We start from the raw sequence: 12,667 nt of genomic DNA, 5'->3' as shown, positions 1-12,667 counted from the left end.
ATCAAAAAGGAGTACAATGCAGTTAAGTTGAGTTCATTGACTGTTTTTTTTGGCTCGATGGATGAGTAATGAGGGGTAGATAACTGTCAGTCATCCCTATCATGCTAAAAAGACTATGAGGTGGAGTTATTGTTTTTTTTTTGGCTCGATGCATAAGTAATGGGGGTAGATAGATGTCATTTATCTCAATCAATGTTGAACAATCTATTTAATAGACCTTACTCACTTCGATTAAACTACAACAACTTACATGCTTCAATAACTCACCTAATACCATGATCATCCCTCCCCAAAAATCATACCTATACTACGGTAACTGGTCGCCGGAAGTGGATGAGGCTGTGTTGAACACGATCATCAATCTAAAAAGAGCTACGCGATGGACGCTCCCTGACTTCCCCAACTGGTTCTTGTTGACGGCACAACAAGAAGTGCGAGACAAGATCGACATCCAGTTCACTGAGGCAGAGATCAAGCAGCGCCTTGATTTCATGAAGCTTAGACATGAAACTTTCAATGCGACTCTCGGTGAAGGAGCGTCGTGGGACGTTGGTGCAGCATATGTGCGGGCGAATGACGACCTCTGGGTAACCATTCTGCAGGTATGGTCTGTAGCATTTTTTTGTTGTGTGGATCAACAAACTGACCAGTTACATTTCTTCATAAAATCCCATTCGCAGGGGCCTATTACCATCGCGATGACCCGCATTTCTTGAAGCTAGCATGCTTGTATGGGTCAGATGATGTGAAGAAGGAAAAGGAGGTAACAGTTGTGCTGCAATCCGACCGGACTGAGAAGTTATATGATGACGAGCCAAGTTGCTACGAGGTTAATGAGAACGACACAGAGGTGAACTCGCCAGCTGTATTCCCACCACCAACGGTTCGGCGGAAGCTTTTTCAGGATGAATTCCAAACACCTACTGATCGGGAGTCTACAAATGACGCTGGCATATATTTCATTGACCTCGACGCGGATGGGAAACTGCACACTAGGATCATGGGGAAGGGAAGGGAGTTGCCGATCAGGCCTGGGCGAAACAAAGACCCAGGTGGCCCATCAAATTTGTCATCCAACGCGAGCTCGTGTGCATCCAATTCACCAAAGCAGCAGTGGTCGTACATCTACAAAAAACCAAAAGTGTAGAAAGTGTTGTATGGATCGGTTCATGGGTGCCTAATTACCAGCTATGCTAACATATATTAGATTATGACCAACTTTTTTGAAGGCCCTACCTTTTGTGAACCGTAGATCACTGATGGATCGTGTAGAATTGTAAGCTTAGTATGATTATGGTATGATGTTGGTGTGTACTTTTGTTGATATGGCCAATTTCCAGAGGAAAAGAATGCTATCTTTTGGCCATACTGACATGTATGCTTATTTCTCATCAATTATGATGAACCTATGAACTACTATTGTTGAATCATCCTCTGTATGCATTAGTTTTTGTATGCAATGAACACAACGGTGGAACTTAATATGGATTCCATTAGTAGATCAAAAGTAGACACAGCTACAACACATATGTGTGTCTATTGCACAAAAAAAGGAGTTCGTTGATGGCTACACATATATGTGAATGTAGCCTCAAAATTACATCCAAAATGCAAGCTACGTTCATACGCCATCAACATCCTACAGTTTTGCAACAAATATAATAGCATATGCATCATAAATAGCCGCCTATAGTAAGCACATAACGGCTGGCAAAAATCAAATATCGAACTCCAGTCAAGCCCCATTTTCATTGTCCTCGATAAGCATAAGCAGGTACCCAAGACGAGTGTCTGCTGGCATGCCCGTAAATACCTCCATCCGTTGTGGTTTGTCGCCTAGGATATTACACAACCGATACTTCTGGGCGAGTGTGAGAACACAACTTTCCTTGCCTCCCCAAGGTCAAACTCATACCCAATCCTTGCCGAAATCACTTCCAAATGGGAGTTAGTGTCATGGTGAAGATTAGCTAGGAATTCCATAAGTGCAGAGTCAGGACCATCGACCTTACGCTTATTACGCGAACCTGACTTTGTCGTGGAAGTGTGCTTGCCGCTGCTCATAGTGCTGGTGTCCCGAGTTCCCACTGGCTGTGAAGAGGGGAATGTTTGTTCTGCTTCAAGGTCATCCACCTCTGACCCTGCGGCAGCAGGGGGACGCATATGAGCAGCTGCATCATTGACCTGCTCAGCACCACCTCCACAAGCTCGATCTTTGCCGAAGATTAACTTCCATGATTCCCACAGCGGCCAAGACTTGTGGCGCATTTGTTTGGCGTCCTTGTCGGCCTTGTGTAGTGGATAGTGGATTAGTTTTATAGGGCAGCATTGATATATACCAAATCTGAAATCGCAAATATACAAGTACTTACCATAACAATTGCTTCCCATTGGTCGTCGTCACATTTGATCCTGTATTCATTGTCAGAATTGAACCCAACGCCGCTCCTAGCAAGTATTTTTCCTAGGCTAGTGTATGACTTCTTCCAAGCAGTTAGCTTCGATGTTACATGAGGCTGTCCTTTGATGTCTGTTTTTGGAAACTCTTTGCGGATGGCGTCCTCGATCTTCCCCAAATAACCAGTCCGGAAACCATTGTCGGACTTCCACCCTCTCGCCACGAGGTCGATCAAACAAGCAGCCAATATTTCTTTCTCTCTCACCGTCCACATACGACGGGATCGATCCCCTTTGCGAAATTTCTGCCGCGGACTACGGGGCTTAGCTGTGACTATAGTAACAAACCGATTACTACATTGTTGTGCGTTAGATGCCACATTATAGAAACAGAGTGATGCAAAATACTAATCGAATTTGACCTTGCGAGGGTTGTCCCACTTCGAGCATTCCAGTTCCACTTCGAATCTGACCTTGCGAGAGATTTCCCACCGTGTAACTGTATGGACACAAAAACAACAAAACAACCCCAATAAGCAACTCAGGAATTGGGTAACATACTCATAGCATGAACAATATCTCTACAACCACAGTTAAAACTATCATACTGCTACAATATTGTATGTGCACGCATGTATGGAGTGGTGGATGTCTTACCTCATTTTTAAGATCCTTCTGTAATGAGATGTGAGTCGAATTTGGGGTGGAAGTGATTCTAACAAGGCTCTCCTCTATTTGAAGCAATTCCAAAATTTTGAAAGGAGCCGAAATAGCCGCTCTTTTTTACAATTACGCGGGGATTCAATTGTTTAAATTTTGAAAGGGCAAAGTAGTCATTTATATTCATTGTTGACTATGTTTATTCACAAAAAGAAAAAATGTTGAGCTAAATCTGGGCCGAACTCATGAAACTCGAACGACGCAATTAAAAATGAAAGAGGTGGGCCATACTGAATTTAATATGCTCATGTATTTAATCTGCCCAACTCAAATCGGACAAGCCGAATGAATCCTAAGTGTATTTTCCATTTGAACAACATTTAAACATTTAAGAATTACTATACAAATATTAAAGGATTAAGTACACCTAAAAGCATATGTTGTATTCTGGTGTAAATATAAAAGTGTTTTTAATAAAAGTTTTTCTATTTTTTTTTACTTATATTGACTCCAACTTTGTGTTACGTACAGTGTTAGGCAATAAGAGCATCAACAATGATAAACAGGCTAGTCATAGGCTAGCCTGTTTCTCCTCCTGCCATATTATCCAATATTAAAATTCCTCCTGCCAAATTATCAAAATTCAGGACAAGCAACTGGACAAGCCACATCATCAGCATTCTTAAAAAAACAACTAAATTTACGGAATTAAACACAAAATACGGAATTAAATTTATGACACATATACGGGAAAAATTCGTTAATTTTATTTAAATAAAAAAAAAGTACATTAACTAAAAATAAAAAAAATTACATAATAAAGTTCAATTCCGGGCTTCCACACACGAGCCACCGCCCCACTGAAGAGACTAGTTATGTTGTTCAGAAGCTAATGATGGTTAGTGAAAGCGTGTTCTTAAAAATAATGAAGAAAACTCTCGATTCAGGAAATCCGCTGGACACTGGGTCCAGGAACTCAGAGAACCTCGAGCTACCTGTCGTCGGGCACACAATCACTTCCTTAACTCCCTCTTCAAAAACCCTCAACCCGCTTAGCTAGAAAAACTAGAACGTGGAAGTAGGGATCGAATCCACAGAGATGAATGCGCAAGTAAACATGTTCAAAGACTCGGGAACTATTTTTTGTTGGCTGTTGCCACGCATTTTTAGGGTTGAGTTTTAATTCCTAGACTTGGTAATTGAAATTTGCTACGCTAACAACTAGATCTAGGCAGAAACAGGAAACATGCATATAAACTGGAAAAAGCGAGACAATCACTAGATCTAAGAAAACTATTCCCTAAATTACCTAGACCTGGGAAAACAACTAAAGGTGGGGACCATTTTCTGAAAAAGGTAGAGTACGGTTAAAAGGCTGCAAAATAACCAACTAAAGGACTAACTAACAGCGACATCATCTTCTTCAACATTTATCAGGAAACAACCAGTTAAGAAGCAGAGCAAAAAACGTAAATCGGAACGAAGCAGACGGAATTAAAAGCAGTAAAACGAAGAACAGTTAAAACTAAGGCAGATCTACGGCTACTAGACGAGGTAAACGAGAATGCAGAATTTAAACATCCAAATGAAACTCAATCAAACAGATCCAGCCACGGGACGCTTTATCCACTCCGGATCCAAGCCATCCACAACGACCAAACATCATTTTCACTTCAGATTTTCACTGATCTACGTAGATTTCACCGATCAACAACAGATTTCTCACAAACCAGCTTCAAACTCAGATCAACCAACAAAGATCAGCAAATCAAACCCAAAACAACACAATAAGATAATCGAAACAAAAGCAAACATATCCATTGCAAAATACGAAATATCCAACGATAGAAACAACACAAAAGCCGAGCCTCGAACAGCGAAGACTCGGTGAGTACCAGAAGTAGACAGAAAATAAGAGATAATTGTTTCTTCGCCTCTGTAGAGACGGTGTTGCACCCAAACTTCCTCTGAAACGAGAACCCCCAGAAACTTTCCCCCAAATGAGTGTGTAGAAAAAATAGAGAACTAAGCAAGGAGCTGGAAAAGGTGATGATCAAGTCTCTCTCATGTAGATTGCGTGCTCCTTTTTATAGCGGATAGAGCTTCTAGACTGTTCTTGTGATTCCTATTTTGCCCTCCAATCGATGCTCCTCAGTCTAGTGGCTCTTCATCCTTCTGCTTAATTTTCCTTGCCAGCTTCTTTCACCAGGTGATCTCTATCTTCTTCCTAGGGCTGGCATTTTTTCTACACACCTGGCTCAAAAAGGTTTGTTAGACCCAGGAAATCACAGAATTTATCTTGTAACCAATGCATGAAATTAGCCTTATCAAACTGCTCACACTTAAACCATACTTGTCCTCAAGTATAAAGACAAGAAAAAGAGAAATAAGGCGAATTTCGATGCATGGTTGTTCCCTGACCAAAGTAAACTCCTAGACCTAGACACTAACACGAAAGAAAAAGAAACAAAGACACTAACACTTAAAAAAAATAAAACACATAGGCATGAATTAGTTCAGATTTTTGGGCAGTTGTCCCCACAAGTTTAAGGTCAATCCAATAGTCTACACTCTCCAAATCCTCCCCTTCCCTTCTTCCACCTAGTCGGTTTGTCAGCTCGTCCAGATAGCCATTAGCTTGCTAATTATTGGATTCGCTCGATCACTCATCCTCACCATGGATGTTAGGATCTATCGCTCATAGTTAGTTCCTGCTACTGATGCTTCGGGTTATGAGAATTTCTCCTTCTATCATCCTTCCTAATGATTTTCCCTGGACTTCGTCCAGCTTATACCTCCTGGTTTGGAATTTTTTTCTTTTTTTCTTCTTCCTAAATACCTCCTTTCTAAATTCTTTTCCCTAAGCATCAGGTAGCAGCCCCTTTTATTATGTCAGCACTCAATGTTTAACGCTTATAACTCACATAAATAGTGGGGCTTCATAATTAGGTCGACTAAGGCACCTTCTATCGTTCTTGCTTCCTCCAAACCGATTTTAGCTTATTAAGGAAAGAGGCCTCAAAGTTGTAGTGCATCCTATCTTCAATTACTCACCCTAAGGGAATCTTTCCTTATTATCTTTGTTAATTCATGCTTAAACACATAACCTAAGAAGAAAACTAGAAACTCTTAGACCTAAGAACTCCATCACATGTTGAGCACATACTGCACTAACTCTCCCACCCCCTCCCACTTCACTCCAGCTTGTTCCCAAGCTATCCTAGTGAAGAGGGGAAATGAGGGAGTTGGTGCACACAATCAAAATAAAACACATAAAACTTCTCACACTTAGACCGAACAGCGGGCTAAGTGGGAGAGAAAAAACACAGACATAAAATAGAAAATAAACATGCTGAATATATACTCAAACTTCTCACACTTAGACCAAGAATTGGGCTAAGTGGGAGATGAACACCTAATCACAAGAAAGCATGCTTACAAAACATATAAACTTCTCACACTTAGACCAAAGATTGGGCTAAGTGGGAGAACACACTAGAAACAGTTAAACATGCTCAACACACATAACATGGACAAACAAAAAAAACAGAAACTAAAATGAAATGACTGTAATGTAAAGTTTACTTGGTCAATGGGGGGGAAATTCAATTCTGAGTCCGGCTCCCTTGGGAGCCAGACTTTGGTGGAACGTTGGGGCGGTTCACTTTCACTTTCTTCTTTGCCGGAGATGCCGGCGCTTCTTTGATACGCTCGGATTTTGCACTGTTTTAAGGCCATTATTTGGTCCGTTTTTTATGTCAAAGTCACTCTACACGTCCATTATTTGCATATTTTGTCTATTTTGGTATTTTGACGTGATTTGCATATCTGGGTCCTTCTCCTCCTCGGTCTCGGAATGCTCTGGTTCGGTTGATGTCCCTGGGTTCTCCTCTGTCGATGAATTCCACTCCTTTTCACTCTCTGACTCGAACGGGAATGGATCTTCCGTTCTCAATCCCGATCTAGTGGTGATGGTAGATGTAGATTCCTTGATTCGCCACTCGTACTAGCCACTCCCTGATCCAGATGAGCTTGCCCAACTTCCAGATTGGAAGCCTGCTTTCATAAACTGTCAGGGAGAAAGAAAATAACAGAAATTAAAATATTTACACCAAATCCTTAAATGGAATAACAACAAACGCCATCCATCCCCGGCAACGGCGCCACTTGAAATGTTTTATTTTGTGCTATGGCTGTTCAAATAAGAAAATAGCAGGTTCCCTAGATCCAGCAAGTCCACCAGATCACTCGGTCTAGGAACTCGTGGGTCGCGAGGAATCCTGGTCGTCGGACACACAGAGCACTTTTTCTTTCAAAAACCCTCAACCACTTTACTAAACCTAGTATAGGGAAGTAGGGATCGATCCCACAGAGAAGGATGCGTAATACTCATGTTCAAAGATTTGGGAGTGTTTTTGGTGTTGGCTGCTGCCACGCATTTTCTTGGGTTGAGGAAAATCAAAATTAACTTGACTTGGGAACCTTTAAAAATTCTTAAACTAACAGCTAGACCTAGGGAATAAATCTACGGTGGGGACCATGTCTAAAAAAAAGCAAGGTACGACTGAAAAGTTGGCAGAATAACTAACTCTCGTACTAACTGACAGTGACATCGTCTTCTACAACCAAATTTGCGTAAAACTTCTTAAGAAAAAAACAGCATGAGCAAAACAAAAACAGAGCTACTGACTTGAAATCAAATTTATGCATAATAAACGAAGAACTTAGCAGATCTGCATACCCTAGACGAAGTGAAATAGAAACCAAGAAGAAATAAAACAAATCTATCGAACTACTGTCTTTCCACACGCCAAATCCAACCTCAGACGCTAAATCCACTCCGGATCCAAGCGTCCGACATGAACTCCAAACAGAAGAAACTCTCCATCACGTCAGATTTTAAAAGTAAGAACTCCGCATACTCGAACAACCACAGATCTGTCACCAAATTCCACATCAAACACCTCAACATCAAAATAAACAGAGATCGACATAGCAATTGAAGGAATAAACTAACAACAGAGAGATCTATGCAAAATGACTTGAAATTAAACAGCTAAACGCAAATCCACGAACGATAAAACAATTAAACATCATCAACATCAAGGTCGACTCCCAAAAGTGAAGTTCGACGGTGAAAACTAGCAAAAAACAACTGAAATTAAAGGTAATTGTATCTTCGCCCTCACTAGGACGGTGTTGCCAAGCATGAAATCTTCTAGAAAGTACCCTCCCGATCACGATTACCCCAGATCCATTCCCAAGTGTGTGTGTAAAGTGTGTGAGCTAAGAAGAGTGAAAAACTATCTATCCCCCTTTTTGCGTTGCATGCTCTTCTCAATATATAGGCGTTTGGGTGAGCCCAGCGAAGTATAGGTAATGACTTTGTTGCCCTCAGCTGTAGACTCCTCTGTCACGTCAATTTTCCTTGTAAATCCTGCTCATTTTGTTCCTTTCTCTCGCTAGACCATCTCCTTCATTACTTCCTTGATCTAGCGATTTTCTTCACACACCTGGCTTAGGAAACGTGTTAGACCCAGCAAATTATAACATTTTTCGCACATTACCGATGCATGAAATTAGCCTTATCAAACTGCTCACACTTAAACCATACTTGTCCTCAAGTATAAAGACAAGAAAAGAAAAGGAATAAGGCAAATTTCAAGCGAGGTTATCTCTTGACCGACTCCTAGACCTAGACACAAGAAAAACTAAGAAAATATAAGAAAATCATATAAACACGCAGAACACATATACATGAGCTAGTTTCAATTTTAGGCATCTTTCCCCACAAGATTAAGGTCATTCCAATAGTTTGCACTCCTCCAAATAGGTTCTTTCCCTTCCTTTACCTAGCCAATCTGTCAGCTTGTCAAGATAGCTTTCTACTTACCCAATTGTTGGTTTCACTCGATCACTCATTCCTCACCAGGGATGTTAGGATCGATTCTCTCTTAAGTTAATGCTACACCACTGAAGCGTTGGGTTATGGGAGTTTCTCCTTCCTGGATCAGGCTATTATCATTCATGTTTTTAGACCATTTCCCCTCCTGGACTTCGTCCAGCTTATTCCTCCTCTTTTTTTCCTTTTTTTCTCTTTTTTTTTTTTTTTTTTTTTTTTCTCTGGACTTTGTCCAGCTTATTCCTCCATTTTTCCTTTCTTCTGGACTTCGTCCAGCTTATAACGCCTTTCCCTGGACTTCGTCCAGCTTATACCTTCATAACCCAATTCCCAATTTTTTTTCTCCTTCATAGCTCTTCTTCCCTAAGCATTCAGCGGTGGCCCTTAAACATGTGTTAGCTCAAAGTTATCTGAGGTTTATAACTCACTATATAGTAGGGCTTCACAACTAAGTAAGTAGAGGCATTCTCCGTCGTTCTCGCTTCATTCAAATTAACTAGGCTTATTTAAGGAAAAAGCTTCTAAGTTGAAATGCCTCCTATCTTCAATTACTTTCACTAAGGGAATCATGCCGTATTATATCCACTGGCTCATGTGACAACACTTAAGACTAACAGACTCTTAATATGCAACACGGGTAATGCATTGACTCCTCTCCCCCTCCCACTTCACTCAAGCTTGTCCCTAAGCCATCGTCGTGAAGGGGGGAACAGAGAGATCAATGCAAAACAAAATAATAAAACTTCTCACACTTAGACCAAGCAATGGGCTAAGTGGGAGAAGAAACACAGAAAACATAGGAAAACAAACATAACAACAGAAAACACAAACTTCTCACACTTAGACCACGCAGTGGGCTAAGTGGGAGAAGATATAACAAATGTTAAACACATATATAACAGGTAAAAAAAATAATAAAAAAAAACGAAAAGAACGACAAATAAAAGTTACTTGGTCAGGAGATGATTGATCACTTCTGGGGCTGGCTCCCTCGAGAGCCAGACTGGGGTGGAATTCCGGGTCGGGTCACTTTCACTTTCTTCTTAGCTGGCTGCTCCAGCTCTCCTTCCTCCTGTGTCGTTTGTTCAGGTACTGGCTTTCTCACGATAGACTTTGATTTTGGTGGGGCTGGAACTTGCACGGGAATGGTCGGGGAGATCAACTGGAGCGACTGTTGTGGTCGCTTGACGGAGGGACTGCTCTGAGTGGGCTGCCTGACTTCACTGCTGGATCCAGGAGTTGTCCTCGACTGGGTCAAGGGGAGCGTCTGCTGCATCCACTTCAACATTTTCATTGAATGCTCCACCGCTTCCGTCATCCTATCATTCTGTTTGGCACACTTCACCGCCAAATCAGCAATATTTCCCCTCAGGGTCTGTACTTCCTCCCGATTTCCCATCAATTCCTTCCTTATCCCACCGAGCTCCTTTATCATATCTTTCCTCATCATCTGCATCTCCTTTTTCACGTCCTGGACTTCCTTGCGCAGCTCCTCAACCTCTTCACTCAGCATGGCTTCTTCGGCTTCCTCCGGCTCTGCCTTCACCTTTTCTCCCAATGAATAGAAGAGAGTTTTGGTGTCTTGAGTCTGCAGCAACCCCTTGTTGAAGAAATAATCAACACTAAACACCTCTGGGGGGTCGCACATGACTACTAGCGGAGCGGCCTTGGCAATTCTCATTTCTATATTTCTCTGGAGGTAAGCGCCGATGAGGTGGCAGGTGTACATATGACGCCCCGGGTTGCTCGTCATCTGGTGGCACGCCTGCGCCATCCAATATCCGAGGTGCACCTTAACACCCTTCGCCATGCACCATGTGAAGTAGAGATCGGTAGTAGTGAGAGCTGAATTCGCACTGCCCATCAAATTGTAGCTGACAAATGTTTGAGCAAAACGGAGGATCCGGTCTTCGATGTGGGAAGCTTAGGAGTAGCTGGATTTAAACGCCCCTGATTTAGAGTGCGTGACCAGTTCCCATGCTGTCTGTACTTTGAAACCAGGCGTGTTCTTTGGCATCCCCACCATCCTGTCGTTCCATGCCCCCTCTTCATCTTCTTCCTTGGTAAACAACCTCATCCGTAGGGACCACTCCCTAATGCTCAACTCGTGCTCCTGATTGAAAAGCCTGAATGTGATAGAATCCGCGTCCAGGTCAGTGGTATTCTTCAAACGAAAAGTGGAGAAAAACTCCCTTGCTAGATCCACTAGTACCCTCTCTTGGCTGTGCTGCAACAGCCACTCAAATCCTATTGCTCGGATATAGGCGCGAAATTCTTTATCACATGCAATCATCTTGAGCTCCCTCTTGCTGTACTGTTTTCCTAACTTGGCCATCTTCCCTGCGCTACACCTCTCCTTGTAAACCGCGATCCCCTTCTGGTCGTCAAACTACCTCATCTCCTCCAACAAGCTTTTAGTCAGCCAAATTACCGGGCGTCCGGGAATCGGCTCTTCTTCAGCCTCCTCAGAGTTATAGCTGGGCTCAGGGATGGGCTCGTCGTGCTCCTTGACAGAGGTTTCCTCGGGTACAGGGGAAAGGGTCTCCTCGACCTCCTGGACGGAGGGAGCTTTCCTTGACCGGGTGGATGTAGTCGCCAGCGCCTTTCCTTTTCTTGCCTTTTCCTTGGCCAAGCGCGCCTCCGCCTCTGTTGCGTCAGGCACGTAGTCATCGACCTCATCAAGGAGGCTTCTCCTAGTGCGCCTCCTTTCTGCCCTCTCATCAACCTTGGGCTCACTTTCTTCCTGGTCATCAACCAGGTCCACGATCAGTTTCAGCCCTTCCTCGGGCTCCGGAACTTCCGTTGAATGTAGATCTGACTCCGCCAAAAGCTTTTCTGGGGTTTCCCCCTCTTCAACCAACATTGGAGTTGCCCCCTCGATATAAATGGGGTTCTCCCCCCTGACATCTCCTGGGGTTGCCCTCTCCTCCACGAACTCAGGGGTTGCACCCCCGAAATCAACTGGGGTCCCATCCCCCGTCTCCAGAATAGGGGTTTCCCCCTCAGCGATTCTCTCCAAAGTAGGGGTTTCCCCCTCAGTAGTCTTCTCAAACACAGGGGTTTCCCCCTCAGCAGTCTTCTCAAACACAGGGGTTTCCCCCTCGCGAACTTCAACAGAAATAGGGGTTTCCCCCTCACACATATCCCTACCCTCAAGATTAGGGCTCTCAGTTTCTTTCCCTTCTGTTTCCACCAAGGTCTCGTCATGTGTCGGTTCACCATCCTCCGACTGTTTGTGTAATGCCTCCTCTTCCTCCGCCTCTTGCGAAACGGTTTCTGCATGCGGTGGTGTAGCGACTCGCGATCCTTCTCCAGAGAGATTCGCCGATTTCGCAACCGAATCAGCCGGAATTGTCAGTGACGGTGCAGTCGGCGCAAACGGCATTAGACTAGCGGCGAATAGGGCATACACCTCCTTTTCTTTCTCTATACTTCCCACCTTCTGCGTCAACTCGGCCAATAAGGTTGGGTCATACTCAGTGCCCTTGGTAGAATCCATCGGTGTAGATCTGAAAAAAAATGAAAAGAACTGGGCGATTTTTGGTTAGGGTTTCGTCCGTCTTTAGAGAGAGAGAGTGAATGAAGAGAGAAGGAAGAGCAAACACAAATTTTTGTCTAATTAGGAATGACTGGAGAAAGAAGGACGATGGTTGCTTTTTCTGGTGAAAAGATGGTGAGGTTGCAGGCGTGATGTAAGCAACCGTACGT

General features: G+C 43.1%; 1 protein-coding gene and 1 pseudogene across 1 annotated transcript; one reads left to right on the top strand and one right to left on the bottom strand.

Moving 5' to 3' along the window:
• Positions 1–275: 275 nt before the first annotated feature.
• On the top strand, positions 276–1,147 carry LOC148929228 (uncharacterized). The gene is made up of 2 exons (XM_089056759.1): positions 276–602; positions 665–1,147. Exons 1-2 carry the CDS (start codon positions 276–278, stop codon positions 1,145–1,147), a joined length of 810 nt encoding a protein of 269 aa, XP_088912885.1.
• A 588-nt stretch (positions 1,148–1,735) lies between these two features.
• LOC148929227 (uncharacterized) lies at positions 1,736–2,283 on the bottom strand (annotated as a pseudogene).
• Positions 2,284–12,667: the final 10,384 nt, after the last annotated feature.

The sequence above is a fragment of the Salvia hispanica genome, chromosome 4 (genome assembly GCF_029641045.1).
Source record: "Salvia hispanica isolate PSC_SH4W2 chromosome 4, Shi_PSC_v1, whole genome shotgun sequence".
Taxonomy (NCBI): Eukaryota; Viridiplantae; Streptophyta; class Magnoliopsida; order Lamiales; family Lamiaceae; genus Salvia; species Salvia hispanica.
The sequence above is the reverse complement of the archived record's forward strand: the minus strand, read 5'-3'. Positions and strand labels throughout refer to the sequence as shown.